Below are 27,685 nucleotides of genomic sequence, written 5' to 3' on the forward strand. Positions count from 1 at the left end.
ATCAACTGGCACCTCAGGAAGTCTTCCATCATCCCCATATCACCATTGGTGAATCAGAGCTCAAATCAGTTCAGCAGTTTAATTACCTAGGTAGCCTCATCTCCTCAGATGGTAAGATTGACGGAGAGATAGACAACAGGTTAGCAAAGGCATATAGTGCCTTTGGAAAGCTTCATAAAAGAGTCTGGTGAAATAAACACTTGAAGAAAAGTACAAAGATCAGTGTTTACAGAGTCATTGTGCTCTCTACTCTCTTATATGGATCTGAATCATGGGTCATCTACAGCCACCACCTGCGTCTCCTAGAACACTTCCATCAACGCTGTCTCTGTACAATCCTAAACATCCACTGGTCAGATTAGGTGACCAATACATCTGTTCTAGAACAAGCAGCAATCACAAATATTGAGGCCATGTTGCTGAGAACACAGCTGCGTTGGGCAGGGCACGTCTCAAGGATGAAGGACCACCACTTTTCCCTAAGATCTTGCTCTATGGTGAACTTGCCACTGGCTGCCGCGAGAGAGGAGCCCTGAAGAGAAGATACAAGGACACCCTGAAACAACATCTCAGCCTGGGCCATATTGATCAACATAACTGGTCTACTCTGGCCTCTGATCGGGAAGCCTGGAGACACACCATCTATAACGCTGCTGATGCCTTTGAGAACGCACGCAGGATCACCTTTGAGGAGAAAAGACAACACAGAAAGAATCGTGCCCTGCAGAATGTACCACCTAAGGTGTCTTTCAGCTGTGCCTTTTGCAACTGGATGTGCCTGTCTCGTATTGGCCTTTTTAGCCACCAGCGTGCTTGTAACAATTGTGGGTAGAGCCCTTCCCAAATCTTCGTTCACAAAGCCCAGCCATGATGATGATGTAACGAGAGAATACAAAAGGCGCGATTTTCAAATGGTTGGTGTGCCTTTAGGTCCATGTGACTTGGAGTGCACCCAGCACGCTGCAGTAAAGAACTTCTTGCCACACTTTCTTCGTCCTACAGGTATATTTTTTCTGTTTTTAAATTTAAAGGAAGGATTTTTCCTACAAAGCCAAGTAATGCCTCTTTACAAATAAGCAGAAAGCCTGTAGTCTGGTAACAGGGACCTCACCTGAGAGATAAGAAAACAGCCTGATTTAGAGAAGGGACAAGTTGTGTCTTCTACCTTTTAGGTGAGTGTCCTAATCCATAGGCAATAGGTGATTTTAGGATGGGAGTTTCTCCTTCTGGGGCAACTTCTGTTGTGAAACAAAAAGAAAATAAGGCATTGAAAAAGGCAGTAAGAGTCTGGCCTTAAAGCTAGTCGACAAGAGCGGCCTTCTAGGATGTCTGAGACTCATGAGACTCTGGCCTTCTGGACTCAGGATGTAATCTTGAACAAAACTCTCTTGTAAGCCAGGTGAGTGCTTTAGCTACCATGCTTAGACTTACCAGATCCATCTGGAACATACTTGTCCAGTTCAATTAAGACTACAACAGGTAACTTGGTTCATCTGCTCCTGCATCATCTTTAATGGTCTGTTTTCCCTCTGACCCAGGTACTAGATCTAAAACTTGCTTTCTGGAAAGTTCATGGCGTCATCTCATATGAAATGGAGAAATACCTTCGGTCTTCTGAAATTTTAATGGCCTGGAAAAATGATTTCTTTACAGTTGTAGTGCTGTGTGGAGAACTGTAACAGAAATGCTAAGAGTGGTATGAATGTGAACTGTCTGAGTATGGAAGTTCTGGAAGGGACAGAAGGTCAGAAAGCATAGAAGGCAGGAATGCCCTGTTTTGATGGCACCTAAATTAGCAAGTCATCAGGGCCCTGGCACACTACCTTTTCAACTTCTCAGAACATCCATGTTGAGAGACAAAGGACAGTAAATCCTGGTGACTCAGAGAGGTGGGACAGAATGGACAGGTGGATATTCGTCAGCTCCAAAATATAAAAAGGCATTCACAAAACCAGCACATGGTTGCCAACTGGTAAAGGACATAGATGTGAGGAGGACTCAGTAGCTGATGCCCCTGTGCCCTGCATCACTGCAAGGAGTCCTAGCCAGAGTGCCTGAATACTCATGGCTTGATGCTAGGGTGCTGGACAGACTGCTTGAAGACTTGCATGCACACCCCCAGCACCTGACTGCTCAGCAGGTTGCTTGGATGCACACATCCTGGTGCTTTTACATGGTTGGGAGAGCACATATGTGATGAATGAAATCTGTTTTGTTTCAGGTTTTGATTTTACAACAAAATTACCTTCCTCACCTATAGGGTTCAGCATTGAGATTTGCTACACTGTTAATACAAAGTAGTCTTGCAAAATTTCCTACACTGAGTATTTCTGAAAATTTAGACTACATGGCTTTATGGTCTTAAGTGATGCACATAATTTAATTTTTGTGGTTTTGTTTGAGTTGAATGATTTATATTTAAATAGTTTAAAAAGTAATATTACATCATTAGTTTCATTTACAGCCACCGATTTAGACAACTCTTAAGCAATTCCCATGGGTGATGCTGAGTACTGTAGCTATCCAATCAGATAATAAGAATGAATGCAAATTGAGTCATTGAGCCGGTGTGGTTTTAATTAAGCAGAGAAAGATCTGTGCAGAATACAGTTTGCTGAGCACATAGAGAGACTTGTTGACTGCAAAACAAAATTGAGTGGTGCTGTGTGGATCACTGTGACTTAAATTAATGACAGAGACTCTCTTACTCAAACATGGATCATCCATGCAGGTTTTTAATTGTAAACATTGGAGTGAGTGCTGAGGGCAGTGCCTACCAAGTGGAAAAACAGATTTTTATTAGCATGGCATTGAAGTTGCATATATTAAGAGGAAAACAAAAAGCCTGATCTCAGGATAAAAAGGGATTATGTATGTGTATACACCCCATATGTGTAGATATCTACGAATATGACTTTTACTCATTAGAGTTATGAAGTCATTTTTTTGGATAAAAGGGGATAAATTTACATATATATGTGTGTATGTATAAATATATATATATGTGTATATGTATATCCCCCCGTATGTACAGACATCAACAGATATGGTTTTTACTTATTAGAGTTACAAAGTTATGCCAGCAAGCATAATTATGACTTAGCACATAGTTCTCAGTCTGTGTTTGAAAGGATATTAACAGGACAATGAATAACGGATTGATTTGAACAGTCTAGAATCTATGGCCTTTTTAATCCTTCATAAAATGGGGTTGGTTATTACACTATCATCTTCTTCTGACCTTAAAATGAGGTTTAAAAAGAGAACTGACATACATCATTGCAACCTTTCCATTTGCCCTCTGTCATAACTGATGGATGTCAGATTTGTTAAGGCGGGTAGTAAGCAGACCTCAACAGCTACAATACCTGAGCTTGGATTTTACTTATTCCACTGGCTCCTTTACTTGTCTCCAGACACGTTATCTAAGCCGAAGTTTCGAAAACATCAGCCTAACAGTGGTATTGCACCATCATTAGTGCTCAGACACCCCTTTGGGACCTTTGATCCAAAATCACAAACTCAAATCAGCTTTGCCTAAGCAGACCTCTGATGCTTTCAGGGACCTCATTTTTTGTGCTGCAGGAAGGCTTAGTGGCATTATTCAGTGGCGTGCTCTCCTATCAGAGAGTGTATGTGTAAGGCTGAGAACACGTATAGGGATAAAGATCAGAAAAGCTAAAATTAGCCATCACCATTAAAGTAATTATTTTTCTGAGGCTCTTTTATCAGTTACCACTGTTAATGGCACCCCTACCTGGATGGCAAGACATAACCTTCCCAGGAGAAACACTCTCCCAGGCAACTTCAAAAGTTTAGGGACTAATCTGTGCCTTAGATGCTGCTGCCCTAAATCACTGCTCTTGAACCAGACCAAAATGACTCAGGACCTCCTGTTGCTTTAGAACAGCAAACCCAAACTTTGTGTGGAGACCAGAGGTGGTATATTTTTCTACAGTTGCCTCACAGCAGCAGCCAAGGGTGAAGACTCCAGTGTAAGAAAGCTAACAGGCAGGGCTCTGAGGCTTCACTCCTTAAAGTACGTGGGCTTCTTCTATAAACCCTCATCAAATCATTTAAATGCAGTGTCCACATCTGTTTATTTCTAAAACAGGACCTGATTCAAAGCTCATTTGTCTCAAAATACAGTAAGGTAACAGTATGTTTTGGATTCACTATATTTTTTTAACAAAAGGTAAAGTCACTTTAACAATAGACTTCGTGCCTCCGTGTGTGTGTGTGTGTGTGTGTGTGTGTGTGTGTGTGAAATGTATATATGGGCTAAAAAATCTGAGCTCTTGTATGTAAAATTTAAAACAAAGTGTTTTTTAATAAAATGTTTTTTCACTTTTATCATTACTTTCTGGCTTTCAGGAAATTTACTATTTCTACTTCCATTTCAAAAAGAAACCTGTATTGGAAAATATATATAAAAAAGAAAATGCAAAATAATTGGCATATTTCAGCCAGCTCATCTAAGAACACTGCAGATTTTACTTATGCATTTCCTTCCTTGAAATTTGTTCTGGCATTATCACTCAGTGATAAGTAATCTGCTGAGAGTACCCTCTGCTCCAAGGGCCCCTCTGGGCTATGAAAAACTAGTTTAGGAACGACACATTAACTCTTCTCCCAGCTCCAGCACACAGGGAAGATCAGGATAGTCTCTGCTTCACAGAACCTAAGAAGCACAACACAAATGACACTGGCTCTGAGGAGGCTCTGGCTCACACTAAGAGTTGTTGCGGCCCCTGCAGGACTCCAGAGCATGACTCCAAAGGTAACCAGATAATTTTCCTCCCCTGACTGCAATCATTCCTCTCTTGCCTGAAATGCATAAACTGAGTAACTGAGTGTAAAATCCTTTAGGTCTCTCTTCAGCACTAGGTTGTAGAAGCCCAATTTCTTCGATTTCTTTTTTTTCACTGTGAAAACTGGGTATACAAATCAAAACCAGTACTGCTGGCTGTTAAAGATTTTACTGTAAATCACAGCCACCAGTCAGGCAATCACACATTACACAATAAACACTTTCTTTTCAAGTTTCCAGCTCTCATAGTTGTGAAAACTCCAGAACAAGAAGCCCAGAAACCAGATGACTATTTTAAAAGCTCTAAGGCACTTACTTACTTAAAGAGAAAACTTAGGAGTTTTAAGTCAATCATGATTTTGAACTCTCAGTCATGATTTTTGAATACTTAGGCTTAGCAAAGGTAGGGAAACCACTGATTTTGTAGCATTAAAAATTTTGTGGGTGCAGTCCTGAATACAGTTTTGGGCATACACTGTTCTTTTAGAAGCACTCTGCATAAGACAGAGGAAGAAGAAACAAATATTGTGCAGTGGTTTTTATGGCAGCTGCCCATTTTTAAACTATTTTGTGGAATGTGTTAGAACAATAACACTTCTCACTGTAAAAGTTGTAACTGTCTCAGGGAGACACTAAGTCTGAAATGCTGTCTTTGAATGAGAGTTTGTCAAAGTCTATTATTTTCTTTCATTTTAACAGATTTTCTTTATGGCTCAGTTTTTGTTTGTCTCCCTTCTTTTGTCTCACTACCTCTGCAGCCCTGCAGAGCCTCATGATCACAACAGAGAGGAGATCATGTCCATATCAAATAAGGTGGTTCCATAAATCTTGAGTCATAGTTGACAAAAATATTCAGTTTCCCTTCTCTGGGTATATCCACAAACTGCACATAACTTCTAAAACTTATGCTCTTTATCTCAATCTTCTTCAAACTTTAATGTAAGGGACATCTCTTAGTTATCACAGAAGTGCTCACTGGACTATGGCTTTTTTCACAAAGATGGAACTGGAGAAATTCCATAAATGTTGCCAAACAGACTGTTGCTACCAAAGGCACACATCATGGTTAAAGCCACTGTTTTCTCTCTAGTTCTGTGTTACACTGAGAAACACAGGCTTGGGTTTTTTCTTAGTAATAACTGTTCAATCAGAAGGGTCTTAACAGTGACAATGCTGGATCGGAAGACTGGATAGTTGGGACAATTTCAGCGGGTTCTAAAGAGCTAAATGGTCAAATATTGCAGCCAAGACATATATGCTTGGAGATAAAATAAGATAACAAAACTTGAAAGAGTGAGTGCTCCATTTCCTTTCACACTTCTCTGTGACCATCATAAAAACTCTGTGGTGCAGAGACTATTTACACATGGAATATCTGTTGTTGATATTTTTTTTTTGTCAGGTAACTGGATCAAATAATCAGTTAATAACAAGCAGAAGTAAATCTCACATGAGTATTGAACCAGAAATTCCTGAGGACCAGAAGTATTGTCTTAGAGATCAGTCACTTTCCACTTTAGATATAGGTATTCACTGGACATATAATCAGCTAGTATATCCCAAGAAATAAAGCCACTCTTGGAATTGACACAGTAATAGACTGTCTTTGATTTTCATGTATTTTGTTTTCTAGCATATAGCTTTTCAAATGTTACAAATGCTACAGTTTTAGCAAGGAAAGAATTTTGGTTACTTTGAGGCTCTCAATCACTGTCAGCCACTAACCCTCTCCTCTCTCACAAGATTGTAATTTTCTCTAAACATGCTTTGTTTTGAATCAAAAAGCAAAAATCCTTGAATTTCAAACAGAACAAATGAAAGTTGCCAAAAGAGCCTTTGGAAAAATCGTGCATCTTTCTTTTCAAGAAAGTATCTACACCTCAATCTAAGAATAATTGCAACAGCTTTTGAAATTCCAGGATCATCTCCTTCCTCTTGTGACAAAGCATGGAGTAGGGAATAAGTAGGACACAATCTCCCACATAGTTAATACTTCTTTTCCAGTGACTAAACAATGCAGGGCTGAAGACTACTCTGAGACCCAGAAGGAGCTAAATACTTTGAGCACTGCCTGGCTGAGGAACTCCTGATCCTTGAAAACGAGCAGTCATGTAATCTTGGTATCAGCTCATTTCTTTGTGAACCCCAGTCCTTGACCTGTGGTGTCATCCCTTCATTAGCTTCAGCTCTGTCCTCTTTCTCACTGGTTGACTCCAGTGAAGTTCACCTGTGAGGCCTATAAAGCATGGACTTCATGTCAAGAATGCCTTGCCAGCACCAGTTTTCAGTGCTGAGCCTCGACAGTCACAAACAACTTCCAAGTCCCAACGTAGTGGCTCTGGCTCTGTTCAGCATTCACCCTGTACCCAGAACAGCATAGAAGGCAAAGCTTAGTTTGGTCATTTACACTCAAACAGAGCAGCAGCATCTTAAGCAGTACCTCTGCACTTTCAGGGTCACAAGGAGATAGAAGTTGGTGGCTTATTTATGTGACATAATGTGCACAGTACATCAAGGAAGTGACATTGCTGAAGTTATCAGTACAGGAGCATTGTCCTGATAAATTACCATCACATATATATTAATAAGAAACAGAACAATGGATGCTTTATCATTTACTAATATTGCTTTTTCGTCAAGCTTGATGACTGTATTAGGATCAGGGCCTAGGAATGTTTCTGTCAGGGAGAAAATCTGCTCACATACAAGTGAAGCCACCTGCCTTTTCTGAAAGTTCAGTGCAAACTCCAGTTTGTAAGTTATGTAGTTGAATTTATGCAAGATGCAACACAGCCTTGATGTGTTGCTCTGTGACATTTACCTTGCTCATCATGTTTTTTCGAGTCACAGTGGGGAACAATGCAAACACTGCATCAAAAGGAAATAATGTGAGGAAAACTGCCTGGGTTTTTGAAGGAACCCACTGCAGTATTAGGGAAACACTGCAAGGATAATGACTTTTCTGTCCTTTGGTGTGATTAAGCGCATAAATGCTCTGGGTTTAAGGTCACATTGGTAACTCAAATGTTCTGGTATTTGAAGCTGTAGGATATATGTCAGTTTAAATCCAGATAGCCAGGGATTAGTATCAAGGCTTATTTTAATACAGAAGCCACATAGGATTAAAGGAACTACTTGCTTTTCTTCTCATACAGAGAGGGTGAAAATAACTCCTGAAGAGCTCAAGATTTATGCATCATTTGTTCTGATGCTGCTAAGTAGAGCATTGTGATGTCTCTCTGTGTAAAGGTGACCTTAATGCAGCAAGAGTACCCCAAGATGTTTATCTGGCCCCTGTCAAGACATGTGAGAGATGTGAAACTGTATTTAAGGGCAGATTTATAGCACCAGGAAGAACCTGATTAAACTAAGAATTCTTCAAGGGTTTTCTGGCAAAACTCTCAATACAAGTATTTTATTTAAATATTTATTGAATTCTGTACTGTGCCTCATAAAAGGCATTTGTATTATTTAAATGTCTTCCACATGACTATTTATGAGTTCTGCTTCTAATCTAACCCTTTTGATCAAGTTCTCTTTATTTTAAATTAAACCTCTACATTGGGATTATACTGTTTATTGCTGATTTATATCCTAAATCATTGGCTTTCTACAGTTTTCCAAAATAAGACCCAGGCTGCCAAAGGCTGGTATGACGGAGTTTCTGCTGAAGCCTGCCCACCAGCAAATGAATAGCAGTCTTGCATGGACACATGCAGATTAAAATCCCAGTAAGGTCAATAGCACCACTCCCCTGTTGTCATTAGGGAAACAAAATCTCAGATTCAAAGAGTTTAAATTCAGCTATATCAATTATGATCCTCTAGTCTGACTTCTTCCAAAGGACTGACCAAAGAAAATAACCCAGGAATTCCCATTTAAAGCCCATGACTCTCCTCTGGAAAGTAGTCAGACTTCTAGGAAGACATCCTTTCTTGTCACAGAGACTGTGAACAACTGGGAATTCAGTACACCCAGTACTCAACTATCCTTCAGTGTTAAAAACATGCAGCTACAGCCTGAACTGTAGTAAGCCTTTCAGATACTCATAACAGGCATCACAATTCTTCAGTTCAACCAGTGCAGCTGTGTGTGTATGTGCATACTCTGTACCAGTTTGGCGGAAACTTCACCAGGATAAGCAAGGCTTAAAGAGACCAGAGTTAAACCGGTGCAACATCATCTTTTTAATGAAACTGATATAATTCCTCTGTGTAATAAACTGGTTTTGAGACCCCACTACCTTGTCTGCATCATCATGTATACCTACAAGAAAAGGGTACCTTACCAAATCAGCAGAGGAGATACTTACCATCAGATCAAAAGTTCTCAAGGCAACTGCAAAATCAAGGCTAATCTAATAACGACTTAATGCCCTTCCTGTTAGGTTTCCCATTTTGAAAGCAATTCAGGAAATGGCAGGGACTATAGGTCAGTATGATCGATCCCCACAGGCCTCTGAGTATGGTGGGAAATTGTTTATTTGACATGTGTCTGTTTCCATCCAAGTTTCTTAGCTAAGCAAATTCCTCTGTGTAAATAATCTCATCAAGTGACAAAGGACAGACACTGTCCAGCCTGTACTCTGTATGCAAGGTGCCAGAAGTTCTAGGACATTGTATCAGTGGATCTCAGTGAAATGAAATCCTGTCCAAGAGTCCACATGACTACAACTATCTTACTAAGCACAGTGAAGGTCCTTGCTACATCCTCCAGTACAACAGCACTGGAATAACTCCATACACTGCAGTACCCTGGTGTCCTTCCTACTTGAACAGTTGATTCCTATCCAGCTCAGTAAGCTACAGTCCACAAAGGCTATCAGCCTGCAAGAGAGAGAGAGCACTCAGAAGATGCAGTATTTCACAGATTCACCCCTGGAACATGGCAGGGATCAAGCTCCAGCTGTGACACACATACAGTGTGCCAGCTCTGCAACTGCTCTGCAGGTCACTGTTAGGGAAGGTGTTAGGCTATGGAAAACAAAAGGCAGGAGGAGGTGAAAATTGATTGAAGGTCTATTTAATGTCTTCTGCTAGATCGCCTGGCAAACATACTATGCCAGAAAGGTCTAGTTCATGTTCTATGGTCCTTCAAGATCTCCCATCTGCAACATGGGCTGCGGGGAGGAGTGTATGCTCCACAGTTAGCTAGCTAGCTAAGAATAAGCAGAGATTGTATTTGTCTAAGAACTCCCCTTCCCGAGTAGCTCAAATGGCCTGTGAACAATGGAGTGCAAATTCTTACCTTGCTGTCTCTCTTTATCCTCAAGAACAGGGAGTGTGACACATCTGTATGTTTTGAGGTAATCAGAGGCCACAATGCCACACACAGACACATGAGAGGAACTAGGATCTGTCGTAGTCCATTTGGTTGTCAACTATATTCTGATACCTGCAAGAAATATTATCCCTTGCTTTGTAAGAATAAGCTTATTTACTCAAGCTTTTTACATGAGGCATGACTCTAATGCTGTCTGTCTCAGTTACTCTGCAGGAAATCTGCAGTCTCTCACTGAAATTATAGCAAGTCCCATATTTGCTGTGTATATGTTATGTAAGAGTTACTATTCTGGGCTATGCTAAATTTAAAAGAGAAATCTATCAGGGACTCCTACCAGCAACTTGGGCATTGAAATGTTCAGAAGGATCTCCTTCTTTGATTAGGCAGATTGTGAGCAAAAAAGCAGAGTTTAGAAGCTTAATTTAAGTCCCAGTTCAAGTCAAAAGAGAAAATTGTAAAGCCCTAGACAAATTGTCAATGATACTATCATCTAATCTACTCCCAGAATAAAATTTCGGTTACAGTGACATGTAACATTTATAAGGGGGCATATCCTGAGGCCATTCACCAATAGATTAAGTTTCTTACATACACTGGGTAGGGAGGGCCTGTTGGGTAAGTGATATAAACCATGGACTGTCTACATTCAAGCCACATAAGCTTACTGTAAACTCATGAAAATAAGCTTTCTTCACTTGTGAATGTTCATGGCTTAGGTGGGGTTCACTCAGAGACCTTGTACTGCTTTACCTCCTAGAAGTGATTTTTAACTACTTTTGGTGGTAGTTAAAAATGTCAAGTGAATCCCACAGAGTATGTGATAGTTTGTTGCTTTCACCCTATCAGTATTTTACTAAATAACAACAATAATTTGATAACAACTTAATTTACCAGTGCTAAGAAAATTAAGGAAAAAAAAAAGAGCTAAACAATAAAAGCTATATTTTCAAATGTTTACTGGCACTTAAGTGTACGGCATAAACCTGTAGAAACCTATATGTTTTGATCAATGTTTGTAACACAGTGAATACACACTGTCTCTGAAAACTTTTCATTCAATGACATAGGACGGCAGACTGCAAAAAGGCTTAAATAACTCTTTTTGGAAGGCTTTAGCAAGAAGGTGGATAAAGTGAGACTCCCCAAAGGATGATGCTGTGACAAACAGGTCAATACCTGAAACCGTGACTGATCCCACTTTGCTATCTACCCTACTCTAGGGCAGTCTCATTCAATTCAAATCCAGATCCAAAGGCTATGTAAACCCTCAGAAGGCACAGGAGCTTTCTCTCCCATGTTTCTCAAGCCTCTCTGTGCCTGCTGTGTGTTGGTGTAGCCTGGCACAGGGGAAAGCCCATTGAAAACAGGGGTAAATCACCTTTCTCCACCAGCCTCTGGGTGACACCACTGACCGCCATCAGCATTTGAGGAATGATAGAGCTAGTCACCAGATTATTTTTCCCACATAATCGCTTACAATTCACCATTTTATCAGAAAACATTCTCACAGACCAGCCTAGGTCAAATAAGGTGCCTGAGGATTTTAAATCTTGGTGAAATGCTGGGAGCTCTGTTTTTCACGTGCAAGGAGTTGGGTGCAGGCCCAGCCTGAACACTAGCAGTGTGTATTTATCACCCTGCTTTTTTACATGTTCGGCAACTGGTGCGTTATAGTATGAGCAGCAGTCCTTTGCTGTCGATGTGGTTTCCATGGGGAAGGTGTAAACCTTCTGATACGCTTGGGAAGGAGCTGAGGCTCATTGAGACACTCGAAAATCCCCATTTCCACACAGCAACGGGAAGTATCACAGCGGGGCTAGGGAAGCTGCTGCTGCTCGCTCACTGTGCGGAGAAGCAGGCGGCCCTACAACACTTTGAAATGCTTTTATTTCTCTCCATGACAAGAAAGACAACGGCGTCCTCTGTCCCGTCCGGCTCCTGCCACCAGCCCTCAGGAGCCACAAGATGGCGCTGTGGGGGGCAAGGAACATGGCCACCGTACGGGGAGGGAGCTGCGGGAGCGGGAGCTGGGCTGACACCCCTGCGGCACCGCGGGGTGAGCTCCTTTTCCTGCGGAAAAGCTGCTGGTTGAATGCAACCCAGAGACTCGGGTGTGACAGCCCGTGCCTTTGGCGGGGCTGGGCTTGCACCTGGAGCTGGTCTCAAGTGCCATGGGAGGAGAGTGACTGCGCTTGCTGGGACGCTGGCTCAGCAACCCAAGCACGCTCCAAAGGACTAGAAGACCCTTGCTTATGGTCAGGCAATAATAGCTAACACACGTGGAACACACACACACACAGAGCTCCTCTTGTCACTCAATTTTCAGTTTTTGTTTTCTTTCATTAAAGAAAATAAAGAACCTTATGAAGGTGTTCAGCCAAGTCCTGTTACAGGTCAGCAACAAAGCAGGGCACAAGCAGCAGGCCACTGAGCTGCTGGCCCTCCTGGGAGTGCTCATGCTTCAGCTGGGATAATCAAAATAATCATTACTGCATGTAGCCAGAACTATTCAAACAAAAGCTGTCATGGAGCTGAAACCCAAATGTGATTGAAACCCTATGAATCAAAAGCAGAGATATCCCAGACAGTTCTGATGTGCTGTCAACATTAACAAGGCTAACTTGGATCTTACACCTCCAAAGCATTACCACTGCAACTCGTAGATGACGATAACTGTGCCACGTTTCAATCCAAAGAGAAGATAAACATCAGACTAAAGAAAAGAAGGTTTAGAGACAAGTAGTTGCACAGAAAATTCTTACTTTTTATCTTTTAAACAGCAATGAAGCTGTATTGAAAAGTTGCAGCTCTGCAGTCTATGAGTAGCTGCAAATTGCAGATGCATTAGTGAGAAAACTCTAAAATATACAAAAATCTCTGTACTTTTAGAACACTGGTGCCATTGGTGTAACTTGTGATGGGGGTCAGTGCCATAGCACAGCCTCAGCTTTGGTAACACTGTTATGATAGAAAATTATCCCCATGGGGCCAGCTACACCTTTAGAAATTTCCAGGGTGGGATTCCCCTTCATGCTGAAGTGGTGTTCAGCTGTTTAGAGAGCATCATACCATATCTTCTTCCAAGGACCCTTCTGGGAATTGCATGATCCAAAATCAACACAAAAAGGAGTGGATGGGCTTAGGAGGACACTTAGTACTCCTGGAAAATCTCTATAAAATTATATATTCTTCCTGGCTGTTCCATTTTCCTGCAAAATCATCCTGCCAGAGCATCCATCCAGAGTGGTTTCTGGGGCAGTGGTGGGGTGGTGGTGGAGCAGAGACAACCTCCTTGTGGCTACTTCATCTCTCACAGATCCCTGGAGGACATCCAAGCTTGCAGCAGCTCCACTGTCTTCAGGGTAATCCTGTGATTGATCATGGAGGCATTTCTTCCCTCTACCGTCCCTCCTGCAGGTTTTTCCTTGTGAAGGGATGATCTAAGCTCATGTGATTTTGAATTCAATATTTTTACCCTAATAGCAACTGTAGTGCACTTCCCAAGGGGAGATAAAGAGTTCTGCTTCGCTGCCACTGTTGAGCAGATGCTTAATAGTCTGTACAAAGTATATCTCTGTGCCAAAATTCAGGCTTCTCCTTTAAGTAACTTACAAACTAGCCTTCTGGAAATGCCTTCTGCTTATTTAAGTGCCAGCGTTGCCCTCATCACTGGAGGAGGAGGGGAGAGAGCCGAAATATGAGGTCATGTTCTAGTCAGGTGACTGCTGCAGCATCTGTCAACTGTGATACAATTACTAAGCCATAACTGTGCATTTATGACATTCAAACCTGCTCAGCAAAGCCTCTCCTCCTCTCTGGTGCCTTTGCCCTTTCTCTACTTAGGGATCATCTTAAAAGTTCCCTAAGCAAACCTGCACCATGAATCACAAAGCGTTTATTTTGGTGTTTCTGTTGTACCAAATATTGCATTGTACCACGAAAATCACATTCTAATTAAATCCTTTCCCTCTAAAAACCTTCAGGGCAGTCTCTTGAGTGGGACTGTTTGGAGTGGCAAATTTAACCTCTGTGTTTCAGGAAAGCTCTGAGCCTGCTAGGCTGAGCAGAAGTGAATGCTCTCTCCTGCCTGGAGGAGCTTGGGTTTGAGACCTTTTTCCAAACTATCTGCATGATTCTCACCTCAGCTGCAGTGTGGCTGCATAGGCTATGAAATCACTAGATAAAGTAGTTTGGGGGTTTTTTTTCGGTGACTGTTTCGTGATAGCTACAAGGATAGCCAGATCTGTTGTGAGTTACGTCAGGAGGTGCAGCAGCACACCAGTGTTTTCTCTCTCTCTCTGCAGCTTGCTTTCTGTATTGCAGACTCAGAAGCATTGCCAGCACAGTGTGGACACATTCCCATTGTTTACAAGTTTCCATTTTTATCTGGTGAGCTGTGGCAGAGAAGAATGCATACAGACTGTATACTGGGTAAACCCTGAATTATTAGAACCATAGGTATATTTAAATGCATAGGATCCAGCAATATCCAGCAGTATTGGTTGCAAGTAGAAAATTCATTGGAACTGTAAAAGTCCTTGTAGATTAGTTCCTATAGGATACAGATTAATCACTCTATTAGTGATATGCAGACTTTTTAGGAAAAATATAAGAACATTCATGTCATACAACATCTCATCATCAACAGAGACCACGGTCGATGCTTAGGGAGTGTTTCTCTCAGAAAAGTGTTTTTTCTTCCAGAACATTGTGGCATTTCTTGGCAAAGTTGAACAGTTTCCTCAGTCAGAAGTTGCATTTGGATCGTCATATTTAATAGCCAAGGGTGGAATCATCCTCCACAAATCTTTCCAATATTTTCAAAGTATATTTATCCATTTTTGCTGCTACAACTGATGGCTATGAGTCACAACAGTATTAAGCACCATGTTTAAGCAATTGTTTTCTGATTGTTTAAAACGTGCTGCCTGGCAATTTCTTCACTTTTCAGTTCACATCAGCTCGCATTTATCTCATATGTTAAGCACCATAAAACTATTAGTCACATTTGATGAGTTATAAGCTGATGCAGTACTCTCTCCCCACTGAGCAGAAAACTAGAGAGAAAAGGAAGCAAGCAATCGAACTGGTGGGAAGAAGAACTAAGACTTTTGCTGGCAGCATTTGGGCTGTCTCTGACACTGGTACTAGTGATGTGGGAGATGAACTGTACTCTGCAGCTACCCTACAATACCCATCATATACCTCCAAAAAAATCTGGTAAAGGAGGAATGCAGAACTTCTAAGACTGTTGTAGGTGTTTGTTGGTAAAGGTGAACAGAGGAGAAAAAAGTTCACCAACTATTCTCCTTAAAGCTTTGAATCCCTTCTGCTTCTACAGACCCATTGGAGGGAAACTAGACACTCAGGTTTAAGTTCCTTCTCATATTTGTTAGCTTGAAGAAGGACACCTACTCAGGTGGCAGTGAGCAGAATGTTAAGGCAAGCTAAAGATCACAAGATGAACATACTAAAGTATGTTAAGGATGTGTTGGCCAGTAATGCATCAGGATGGAAATTGCAATCACTGGGAAATTTGTGATCCACAAATAATTTTTACAGAGCCTACAAAAATTGGCAGAGGCTAGTTGATTAAGATAATATATATGGGAGAGATTTTTGTGAATGCTGGCAAGGGAGAAGTTACCTGGACTTTGAATTCAATTTGCTAGCAAAATCCTTAGTGATTAACCCAGCTCTGTATCAGTAACAGTGAGAATGAGACCATCCTTTACATACCCAAATTTAAATCGGCCTCATCCAGTGCTTTAGTATTTTAATTAAAACATGTGCTATGAATGTGATGTCTGCAACCAACTGGGGACAGAAATTATATCACATCCTTTGGGAGAAAATGGAATTGTATGTCTGTACATACTTGACATAACGAGAAAATTCAAGAAAAAAGACCAGAAGAAAAGAAGTGCAGGCTTCATATTTACTCCTAGGTATAGTTGTCTAGTAGGGAGCATGTAAAAAGTAACATGGAAGCTGAAGTCATCCCCACAGTATTTAATGAATTAAGAAGTGCTATCAGCCCAACCTCTCACTTTGGACTGTTAAGTGCAGTTCAGGCTGAAGACTGAGTTCTGAGCATCAGCTGTAAGTTTGCACTCTGTCCTTTGCTTGTCTCCTTGTTGCTTCCAACTCTTCCCTTGCATTCCCCATCCCTGCAGAAGCTAGGTTTTTCTCAGACTTGAAGAAGGCAACATCATATTGTAGGCCATAGTATAATAGCTCCTCCAACTACAGTAGGGTCTCCATGAGACATGTTACTATGAATGCCTTCATTTGTATATGTCATGTTTTGCATTTGATAAATAAACTGTGCTATGAGAGAGATTTCCAGATGCAAGAAATTCTCTAAGAGCTTCCTTAATAGAAAAAGCATTTGATGCTTGAAAGAGCATAGTAACAAGTTGGCACTGCATCTAAGCCTTTTATAACAGTTTAATTCACACCCTCTCTCCAAATGTAAATTAATCCAGATTGGGAAATGTTGGAAATCTGAAGCAGTGTATGTAATTTGGTACTAACATAGGGGTGGGGAAGGAAGAATAAAGGAAAACATCCTGCTCAAACCCTTATATGAGCATTAAGCCAATGTTTTTAAGCCTGCTAGTCTTGAGGCTAATAGTACTGCTAAATCCAACAATCAGAAACTGAGTGTCAAGCCTCAAACTTCCACGACCAGACCTGATGAAAATTCCTCTAGTGTTTGAAAGTTTACAATTCAGCTTTCCACATTTTCTTCAAAATCTGGAGGGCAAAAGTTTCAATTAAACCAAAGTTAGGACTTTCGAAATTACTCCAGAGCACAGATTTTGAGGCAAAATAAACCTCTTTCAGATCCTAATAAAAACAATATGGTACAAAAATATAATTCTTGCGAAAAAAGAGCTTGCTGTGCATGTAGAGGAAAAACACACGTATACAGACTGAATCACATTTGGAAATGTTTTTCTCCGTTTACATGGATATTCTGTAACATGGTTGCACCTTTTTAAACAAAAATTTCCCCTCTAAGTATGGCTTTTTAAAAACCAGGCCACTTCCCATTAAAATGTTCCTAGGCATACCCTACCAGAGCAAAGGCTGGCATCCTGCAGTCAGTCACACAGGTGGCAGGGCACTTGCATAAAAGCTGCCATTAGCATAAGCACTCCTCTGCTGGTTCTGATTATTGCACTTAACTCTTTTCCGTTCCCTTTTGAAAGGATGGGGGTATCAAGCCCGCACCCTGGAAGCTGTCAGAGGTGAGCCCGTGTTTGTGTAGGTGATGCAAATGAGATGGAAGGTATTTTGGTTACTGCAGATTACCATCTGAAAAAGGCATGACCTAGCAAACAGGACTGATTCACCAAGAGAAGTAAATTAATGGAGATAGCAGTGTTTTGTAGTCTGTATGTTAATGCAGCACCACTGCATGAAAACACATAAAATTGATTTCCACATAACTATACTGCATCCAGTTCTACTGCCAGGAAAGGACTTCAGATGTTTAACTCGATTGATGTTGTCTCTGATTTTGGAGTACTCTATAAGGTCATTCATAATTAAGGTCATTCATAAATACAGCATTTTTACTGTGTTGGAGTAAAGCAGACTATATTACTTTCATCTGATGTCTTTACTACGTGCAGTCGTTTCTGCAAATGCTCATGTCCCTGTGTCTGTCTGTCTGGGTTTCTTGTGATTAGTAAGATACTGGACATCCATACACAGGAAGTAGCAAGGTCTTTATTGTTTCCAGCTAGAGGACAACACAAAGAATGCAGTTCCCTGTCTCAAAATATTAAGCAGACTTTTCTACTGTCTTTTTTTGGTAACACGAAGCAGGATGGCGAGTAAGGGAACTGGGGTTTTTCTGAAGCCAACATATAAATCTAGAATAACTCTCTAAGCTTGAAATTAAAAATATTTAAAACCATTGCTCCCAGCATTTTGATGGTCAATCCAGTGAATGGATGATCATATTATTTATTTCTGGGAGAGGAAGGGGGCACAAACTGGAATATGTGAGAAGCGAGAAGTCCAGTTTCATTTAAGAATTTGTGAATTCAAAAGCAAGCCCATTTTCATCTGGGAAGAAATATTTTGCATGGCTTCAATCACACTTAATCACTGATTGACACAGAAATCTTCCTCAGGAAGAACATTGGAGTTGTCCGTGCCTGAAAACCTTTTGTTTCTCTCCTGCACTGCTCAACTGCACAAAGGCTATGTAAAATTTATTTCCAAACCAAGATTTGCTTTGTTTGAATTCATCTGCTGACCAAATTCAGACATCACAAGAGCTGATGCAACTGGCATGACTCATGCCACTGCTGAATTCTTTTCAAAATCTATGACTATAAGCCAAAGTCTACATCAGTTTGATCTTCTTGAGCTCTTTTTGTTGCCCAGCATCAACTGCCACTTTCTGGTGATGGTTTAAGGGGTGGAAGGAGCAGTGAGTTTGGTAGCAGTGAACTCGTGTATTCACAAATATGTGAACTGCTCAGGTGTTTCATCATCCCTAAGTTGGTATGACAATACCAGTTTTCCAATGGAAAACATTTCTTCATGCTATTCTTTAAAAAATTCCTCTGAAATGCTTGAATTGACTTTTAAAACATTTTTTCTTTGCCTTTGTCACCAGAGAATTTCCCATCCATCCTGAAAGGAGAGTTTTCAGGTTATGGAAATAGAAGGTCAAGAAGTTGCAGTCACCTTTAAGAGACGACTGTAGTATGTAGTTTACATCAGAAGATGGAGAGGGTGAGAGGTGTGCATCCCCTGTTTTCACTGACATCACTGATCCTTCAAGCTCTATTATCCTGCCAACATTGCTGTCATGCCACATCCTATTATAGAGCTGTAGAACTGAAAAATTAAGTGACGAGTTCATGGCTGAGTTTTGACAGAACTTGAACTAAAGGATTAGATTATCTGTAGTCCTAGGTCAAAACTTCAGCTTCAGTCTATCTTTCATCCATATGCAGCTTGAATCCGAGTTTTAAAAGGTATTCATGTACCACACAAAGAGCCCACTCAGGTACTTTTGAAAATTCAGCTATAAAATGGGACAGTGAGATCCACTGAGTATTTTGTGGTAACTTTTTCTCTTTTTTCCCCAAAGAGATAGGAGCTGAGCTCAGTTGAAAACTGGTGCAGTGTTTGCAGCTTCAAACAGTTATAAATACATTTTAAAAAGTTGGTTCCTTTGTATATATCTGCTAAAGAAGCCAGCTTATCCTTAGCTCAGCATTTTCTGACTGTCATTAAAAACAGAACCCATGAGAGCAATAAAGAAAATAGCAAAATGGTGGTGAATTGAACACTACCACTGGTATAAAAGAGCCAGTCAGCAGGAAAATGTTCAAAACCAACCAACCCCTCACACACAGGAAAAAACCCAACCCAATCTACCAGTGCATCTTGTCTTTACTAGAAACTTCAGGACTCCTGTATCTTCAGAATTTTTTTCTCATTGTGAATCACAGATCAAGACATTGCAAAGGTGTTCTCTCAATTATATTTTAAAAATCAAGGAAAGAGTGAGTTTCAGGTCTTTAAAGCATCTTTCCTTCTTACTAACTGACAAAACCCCTTAATTAATGCAGAGTTGGTTCTCCTGGCAGTAGTGGGAGCTCTTATAAAATATCAGCTTCAGCAAAATTCTGACTTTTTGAAGCCAGGAAATAGAGAGTTTAGGTCAACGTTCAGGCAACCTTTATTTTTCCCTCCTGGGAGCTGGCAATGGAAAGAGGGAACTGGCAGTATTTGCTGAGCTGATTATTGCTGTGTCAAATGGTGGAAGACTTAGTAAACTATGATAGTAGGAAAGATGGGAGGCCACACCTTCAGATGGGGCCTCAGGCCCACAGTGCTCATCACTCCTGTGAGTGACATACACATATATATATATATATATATATAATACACCCTGAGATAGCTGCATGCCTCTTTTCATGACTGAGTTCTGTACTTCGAATCAGCACTGGGAAACAGAGTTGTTTTAGCCACTGGCACTTGTGCAAAGTAAAGTAGGGGAAATATTCTGTGGGCTTAATAATACATGTGTGACTAAATATTGTTATCTGGTGAGTAGGGGGAAAGATAAAATTTAATTATTATGGTTGTTTCTAGGAAATTGGGTCAGAGCATGCATGTAAAAGGAAGTGTCACTTTGAATACAGTCCACTTTTCCAAAGAGAAGATGTGCTTGTGCAATACTTAGTTACATGCTATGTTCTCTGAAAGTCACTCACTGAAAAGGTGAATTATTTCCATTAAATGTATATTGAGCACTGCTATAAAGGTTGAAGTGACTATTGCTTTATTATCCTCTGTATTTCCTGCTTTCTCAGAGGTTTGAATTATGCTGAGATCGACTTTATGGAAGCAAGTGAGCAGTCTTAACCATATGTTAGCAAAGCTTTCCAGCAAAGTAATGTTTTTAATAAGGACATATTTTTGTACATCTTAGAGGTTCTTCAGGTGCTTGTAGTTACTATTGCAACAATGGCACTACCAAAATGAAATAAACAGAGCACTGTGACTCTGAAGCCCTGTTCTCTCTATTGTTATATGGAAGGAGGTTGTCACCACCCACTGAAATCTTTGTCATATGAAGTTATCTGCTTCCACGTTGATTACAATAAACACCTAAGAAGAAAGTAATGGGTCTCTTCTCCCTCCTGTCCATTTCCCAACAGGATATACATAACCATATCTGAGAAAATTTCCAGCACACTCTTCTCTTCCAGCCCTACTAAACCATTAGCTTTATAGAAGCTGTTAGCATTTAAGGAGTTTCTCATCCTTCACAGTGAGATGCTTACAGCCCATGCTGCCCTGCGTATGTTGGATTCTCCAAGCCTGGATTTCTGTCCTCACGTCTGTTTTTGAATCTCCTCCAGCATTCTCCACCTGCCAGATGACATGACAAGTTACTGAAAAAAACAACCAAAGAAGGACCTATGCTTTCCATTCCAATGCAAAGTGGGTTCAGGTCCTAGAGCAGGACTGAGTGGGGATATTGCAGAGTTATCCATCTCTTGTTCTTTACCCCCGTTTCCTGGCACCCAGAAGAGGCTGTTCTGATGCTGTGGTGACATATGGAGCCATAGAGGTGACATCAGCTGAGGATGTTAAGTGCTTAGTCTTCTCTTCTGTTCCTGGGAATGGTGGTGACTCTAGCTGTACAAAAAGCCTCACCATGATACAGATTTTATTTCCAAGAAAATGTCTGGTGAACTGCAAGGAATTGTCACCAAGCTGGCCTTAGGAAAAGAATTGCTTCTTCTTGATGCTTATCCCAGTGCTAAATAGCTGAGTAGAAATTTAATTCTGTCAGGTTCCTTCACTGAATATGAAATAATACTAAAAGAGCTCTGACGTAATTTCTTTTATATTTGAATACTACATCTTGAAATCCAAGATTTGTCAAGAAACTTGTGGGAGGCAGGTGCCCTAATCTCACCAAGTTTCCAATGGATTCCCTCTGGTGCGTTAAATCCTTGTGTAGAAAATTGAATGTTATGTTGGCCTGAATAAAACACAAGTTTAATTTTAGGCATGGGCCTGGGTCTGTGGACTTCTCATATTTGAAATTAAGTACCCTCTCAGAGGTTAACTGAGCCAGACATTTCTGTTCCTTTTCTGATTGGCTGTTTCTTTTTTTTCTTTTTCTTATTATCTCTTCTACCCCTACTTTTCTATTCATAATTTCCTCATTCTTCCATCTGCCTCCATTTCCTGCAGCATCCTCCACCCTGCTCTAGCTTTTCCTTTCTTTTTTTCTTCCTTTCTTCCTAAGGAATCTTCTTTTCCAACTGTAGTGGAGTAGTCCTAAGAGGAACTGGTAAACAGCATGCTAATGAATTTGGCAGCAAACACTAATTTGGGAGATATTACAGGTGTCAGCATGGGATAAATAACCCTAGAGAAAAAAGAAAAAGATTAAGTTACATCTTAAGAAATGTATTTGGGGGAAATCAATCAAATTCACAACTATTTCTTAGGAAAGAGAAACCTGGAAAGAAGGGTATGACTCTGTGGTTTGTATCTGCTTGATCCTGTTAATTTGAACCCTGACTTCAGTCACTTGCTCTCCTTTTTATGTGTTGTACAGTCTTTGAATTTCTTCAGAGACAGAACCATAAAATTTGCAGAAGACAAACTGCTTCCCCCTCTATATTTGAGCAGTTCCTATTCAAATCAAATATTCATCTTAATTGAGGACACAAGACTATTGTGATACAGTAGAAAGAATATTAATAATAGTGCAGCGATACAGCATTGCAAAATCATACATATTCTTGGAACGTGTATCTAAAAGAATCACAACTCTGAAGTGGGTGGCACTTATTAAGCAGTTGTACTTGGAAAATGATGTTGAATCCTGGCTTGTATCAGAAATAGTGTGGCCAGCAGGACTAGGGCAGTGAATTATCCCTCTGTACTGGTGCACTGGTGAGGCCACACCTTGAGTACTGTGTCCAGTTTTGGGTCCCTCACTACAAGAAAGACATGGAGATGCTGGAGCGTGTCCAGAGAAAGGCAAAAGAGCTGGTGAAAGATCTGAAGCACAAGTTGCACGACAATCAGCTGAGGGATGTGGGATTGTTTAGTCCAGAGGTACCCTAGTCAGAGGGTACCCTAATTCTCTCTACAACTACACAAAACAAAGTTGTAGAGAGGTGAGTGTGAATCTCCTCACCCAAGTAACAAGTGATAAGACAAGAGGAAATGGCCTCAGGTTGCACTAGGGGAGGTTTAGATTGGATATCAGGAAAAATTGCTTCACCTAAAGGGTTGCCAAGCACTGGAACAAGATGCCCAGGTAAGTGGTGGAGTCAGCACCCCTGGAGGTATTTAAAAGGCATGTAGATGGGGCACTCAGGGACATGATTTATGGTGGACTTGGCAGTTCTAGATTAACAATTGGTCTTGATCCTAGAGTTCTTTTCCAACATAAATTATTCTATGATTCTATGCTATGCTATTTTACCATAATTTAGCATGCCATGAGGGAGGACATGTGCTATGCAGAGGATAAAATTTCATTTTTATGAATATTTTTGAGATTTGTCTTTGTTCTAATTAGGAATTCAATCTGGAAAATCTTGAAACCCTTGAAAATTCCTTAAAAATCCCCCAAACTTCTGGAAGAAAAATGAAGCTGATTGAAATGTTTAATGATGGCACCTTTTCGTTTATGCTACACTGTATTCTAATGCTATGCTAATTTATATTGAAATCATAGTGACTTAGAAATTAAAATGTTTTGCTCCAAAAAAAATAAAAATTGTATACTTTGAAGCTGCCAGAACATTTTTATGCCATTCTTAAAACACTTTCACAGAATTGACATGATTTCAAAAGGTATTCTTCTCGAAGGAGCTGCCTTTTCAAAGAAAAGGTTTCCACTGATGTATTTTCTTTGACCATTTTAAAGCTCTTGCACTACACTTATTTAGAAAAAGCACATGGAGTAGTGATTGTGACACTTTCCAGTGGTTAGTACAAATTTATTTTTAAAACATTGTATCTTATTCTCAGCAATGGGCTCTTGTTTTGGTCCTGATGCCACTATTTTGCTTTGGTCAACTGAAAACTCCTATCTCAGTTACATCCATGCAAAAAGGAAGGAAATGTTAATAAAGGATCACAAGCTGCAACAGCATAACAGAACGAGACAGTTCAAGAGACTTGTGCAGGAGCTTTCCGTGTAGTGGACTCTTCAGGTTGGTCCCTAAAGAGAACAAGTGATATTTCCCCTGTTTGCAACATTCATCCCCATTCTGAGAAGAGAACTGCTACAGGGATAGTAAAGAGACAGTGTGCTCTAACATTCAAATGACTGCAGCAGATGACCTAAAATGTGTCATCCTGTGTTATTCTGACATCATATATTGCATGCCTTTGCTCGGAAGTATCACTATGTTCTTGAAACACATGAGGTAAGCAAGCACACAGCCGTGACCCTTTAACTTGAGAGGAAATTAGTACCAGTGCTCTTGTAAATGATTACAAAATTTTGGGGGATAGAGTAGAAACTGACATTCAGAAGGAATTGGATCTACAGCTATCGAATGGCCTATCCATTTCTGGCACATTAGAAATATGTGATTTGTTTCCTCTGTATTAGCTGGGATAGAGACACATTCTCTGTGTTACCCATAATCTCGGGTAGAGAAGCAAAACTGTAATGATTGGATTCATAAGCTGTAAAAATGGTTTTCTCATCATTTATGACAACAGTAAATCATTCAGACTAAAAACCAGACTTGTGCTATGTCCACTCGGGTGTAACCTTCTGCTGCTTAGGGACAGCTCTGCTCGAGAGATTGATTGGTCTGAAAGACAATATGATGCAAACAGGGCATTCAGATGACATCGCCCTTTTCATTGACTTTCCTAAAGACTTAACATTCCTTGTAAGTCTAAAAGTTCTTTTAGAGAACCATAAACCACGGCTCCAGTCTTTCACAGAGAGGGATGCCTAAAAAATTAATCCTCTGATGGAGTTTGTGGGGCTAATTTGAGTGGTTTTCATACATCGCTTTCAGCTTTGACTGTGACTTGGCATTTTTAAGGGTGTTTCCTCAATATTGGCTACTTCCATGAAGTCATTTCATCCAATACGGGAAGATGTCCACTTTTGTAGTGAGATGCATGACCACGCTCTAGTGATGCACAGCAACCCAGTGACAAAGTGAGGCACCATGGCTTATCTGACAGGGTGAACAGGAGGATGTGGATGGAGAACTGCTGGAGTGTACTCACAACACAGAGTGGCAGCAAGTTGATGAAAATAACTAGATTATGTAAATGTCAGGGTTAAATTCGAAGACGTTAATAATGGATATGATCAGATCTATCTTTTCAAAATGTGTTGATTACACAATTAATACCATTTATTCCCTAGTTCCACAGACCAAACAGGTCTTTTGCTGCTTATACTGAGGCCTAGCTCCATCTCTTTCTCTTCTATTTTCTCTGCTGTTGGTAACTCAGATGAAGGACTTTGTGATTCCACCTCATGGTCCCACTCCGTGTTTTACTTGTGAAGTCTGTATACCCCAGGAATTGCTTCCAAAAAATGTTTAGCTGCACAGTCATCTATGGAGTTTTCACTTGTGTCATCATAGGCTTCCCATCATTTATTAGACCTTCTCTGCTACACACTTTCCTCCATTACTGACCTGAATTATTTGGAATAGGCCTTATTTCTAAGGGTAATCTAGTTACATTTCTTCCTCCCTATTAATTTTCAGCCTCATATATATATAGAAATCTTACAGAAATCCTAAAAAGCAAAATTTTAATACCTAAAATGAAAAAATTGATTGTTTAGTACTCGTATGTGATGCTAAAGTAACTGTTCAGTGCATAACCTAGAACTATTCAGAAACTGTCCCTTTTGCGAAAAACTAGATGGTACTGTTTTTCATTTCCTAACAACTTTATAGCAAAGAATGAGGGAAAAAAATGTATTTTAAATATGCCAGATGATGAGTTTCCTTTTAACAGCTTGTACTCGTTTATTTTTACTAGCTTATGAAAGAAGTTAGGGAAAAAATGGCTAGATTCAGTGTCTTTAATAAAGTTACTTAAAATATTTGTTACAGGTAGGTAATTATTTTAACACTTTTTATATTTGTATTACTGAAAAATGTACGCATATTACACAGAACAGATTGTTAATCTATTTGAAAGAAGGATGTGATTCCTGGTAAGGTATCCATTGTGCTGATATAGCTGAGCCATGTCAATTGACACCAAAGAGAGGCTCTAAGCTGCTGAAAGACAGAAAAGTTTAAGAGAATGAATCAATTTCCAGGAACTTTTGGTGTGTATATTCTCCGCATAGTTGCACCCTCCTTATCGCTCTCCTGTGGGTGCTGGCTGGAAAATGACATCTGCAAAGGGTGAAAAACATAGTACATGTTCTGTGGATGAAACCAACAGTCCTACGCCCCCATGGGTGATTCCACAGAGTCATATTGCTGTGGGACTCCTGTTAGGTTTTACAAGGTCCCACTCCTGCTGCTATGTGACTCCCTGGCTGTGCAACCAGCCAGGCTGGTGTGGAGAGAGCCGAGGTGAGCATTTCAGTTTGCCAGTTCTGTATCTTCATTTTCTCTAAATATTTAGTGCAGACTAATTGGGCGTCCATTGTCTGAGCGAGATGGAGGACTGGATGAGAATCATTTGGCTGAGATTGTGCAAGTTCAAAATGATGATTACAGGATTTGAGAAGCAACACTAGCAATTAAGCAAGCGGCAGAGTGGAGGAAGTGTACTTCCCATCGATTGCGCAGACGGCAGCCTGGGGTGCTTTTGTCCAGGAATGCAAGTGTTGGGTGCTCCCAAATGTATACATTAGCAAGTACAGCAAAAACGATGTGGATGTTACCTGGGCCACTGAGTATCTGCATGATTTCAAGCCTCTCGTGGGTACCTGGGAACCTCTAGGTAGATCACTGTAAAGCAGTTTTCCTGGGCCTGGTGCCAAAACCCATCCTGAAATAGCTGCTCATGCAGGACATACCTGCTTATTAGGAAACGTTGTTTGGGAGACCTGGGCACTTTGTCCTGTGCTGGCTGCTGGTTGACGTCTTGGTAAATCCAGCTTTCTTTTATAGCTGGTGTTTTCCGAAGGCTGAGAAAATACCTCCTGGGGCAGCCTCAGTCTGCTCGTGAGTTTGATGCTCTCTGGATGAATTGTGAAGATTGCAGCAGAGTCTTGGATGTCCTGCCTGCCCCCTCTGTGGTCTGAAGGCACGAAAACTTGATTCACTAAGCCGAAAAACTTGCAAAGTAATAATTTGTCTATTTTGTCCTGATTTGAAAATATGTTTTACTGAATATTCAGATAAGCTTTGTGCAATGTGGGATTTGCATTTATTTTCTCCATGAAGCATGTCAGATCAAACAGAAACACAAACTCTACAACACAGAGGTCTCCACTGTTCCGTGTGGTTTTTGTTGTAACTGGATAGGGCTTATGGTATAAATCTGCAAAAAATACAGACTAGAAAAGGCAATTACTTTCTGCCTGACTGTAAACGTATTTCATATAATTTGAAAATGTGAAGTTTGAAACAGCTTGCTAGGGTGACAACCTAGTGCCACTGAACAGTGAGACTTTTGCCACTGACACTAGTGGGAGCATGATTTCACTCATTTTTTCTTGCAGTACCTATTCTTTCTAGATCTTGTCCCCTGGTCCTTTAGCAAATGTGCACTCAGGACTATTTAAACCACACACTTTGGTGTTCTTAAACCCATCCCCACTACTGAATTTCAGACCCGAAGACAGCGCAGAACAAAATCCTTTCACATCCCGTTGATTATTTCCATACCTATCGGCTCAGTTAGGGGTTAATGCCACAGGATGGGGCCGGAGTTTCCTTTGAACAGTCAGGGCGATGGTTTGGGGGGGATGTCAGCGCAGAACGAACGCGCCCCCGCCGCCCGCGCGGGGCAGGGGGTGCCCGCGGCTCCCGAGTACCTCTCGGGGCGGGGAAGCGCGGGGTGTTCTGTGCATGCGTGTGCGGGCAGCGGGGCCGGGGCGAGCGGCCGCTCCCGCACGGCGGC

General features: G+C 40.8%; 1 protein-coding gene and 1 long non-coding RNA gene across 2 annotated transcripts in view; one reads left to right on the plus strand and one right to left on the minus strand.

Annotated features, from left to right (window-relative positions):
- The first annotated feature begins 618 nt into the window (after positions 1–618).
- Positions 619–24,895, plus strand: LOC113946395. Its single transcript, XR_003527410.1, has 4 exons — positions 619–1,399; positions 18,735–18,823; positions 20,998–21,079; positions 23,187–24,895. It is a non-coding gene; the product is annotated as an uncharacterized LOC113946395 (long non-coding RNA).
- An 820-nt stretch (positions 24,896–25,715) lies between these two features.
- The window catches only part of LOC113946391, a 6,750-nt gene continuing 4,780 nt past the window's right edge, over positions 25,716–27,685 (minus strand). Inside the window, exons 2-3 of the mRNA XM_027641601.1 lie at positions 26,637–26,927; positions 25,716–25,884 (exon numbers count right to left, since the gene is read on the minus strand). Of these exons, the coding sequence (XP_027497402.1) occupies positions 25,786–25,884; positions 26,637–26,927 (390 nt within the window). The 3' untranslated portion in view covers positions 25,716–25,785. The remainder of the gene's footprint in view (positions 25,885–26,636; positions 26,928–27,685) is intronic.

The sequence above is a fragment of the Corapipo altera genome, unplaced genomic scaffold, assembly GCF_003945725.1.
Source record: "Corapipo altera isolate COAL_440 unplaced genomic scaffold, ASM394572v1 48b, whole genome shotgun sequence".
NCBI lineage: Eukaryota > Metazoa > Chordata > Aves > Passeriformes > Pipridae > Corapipo > Corapipo altera.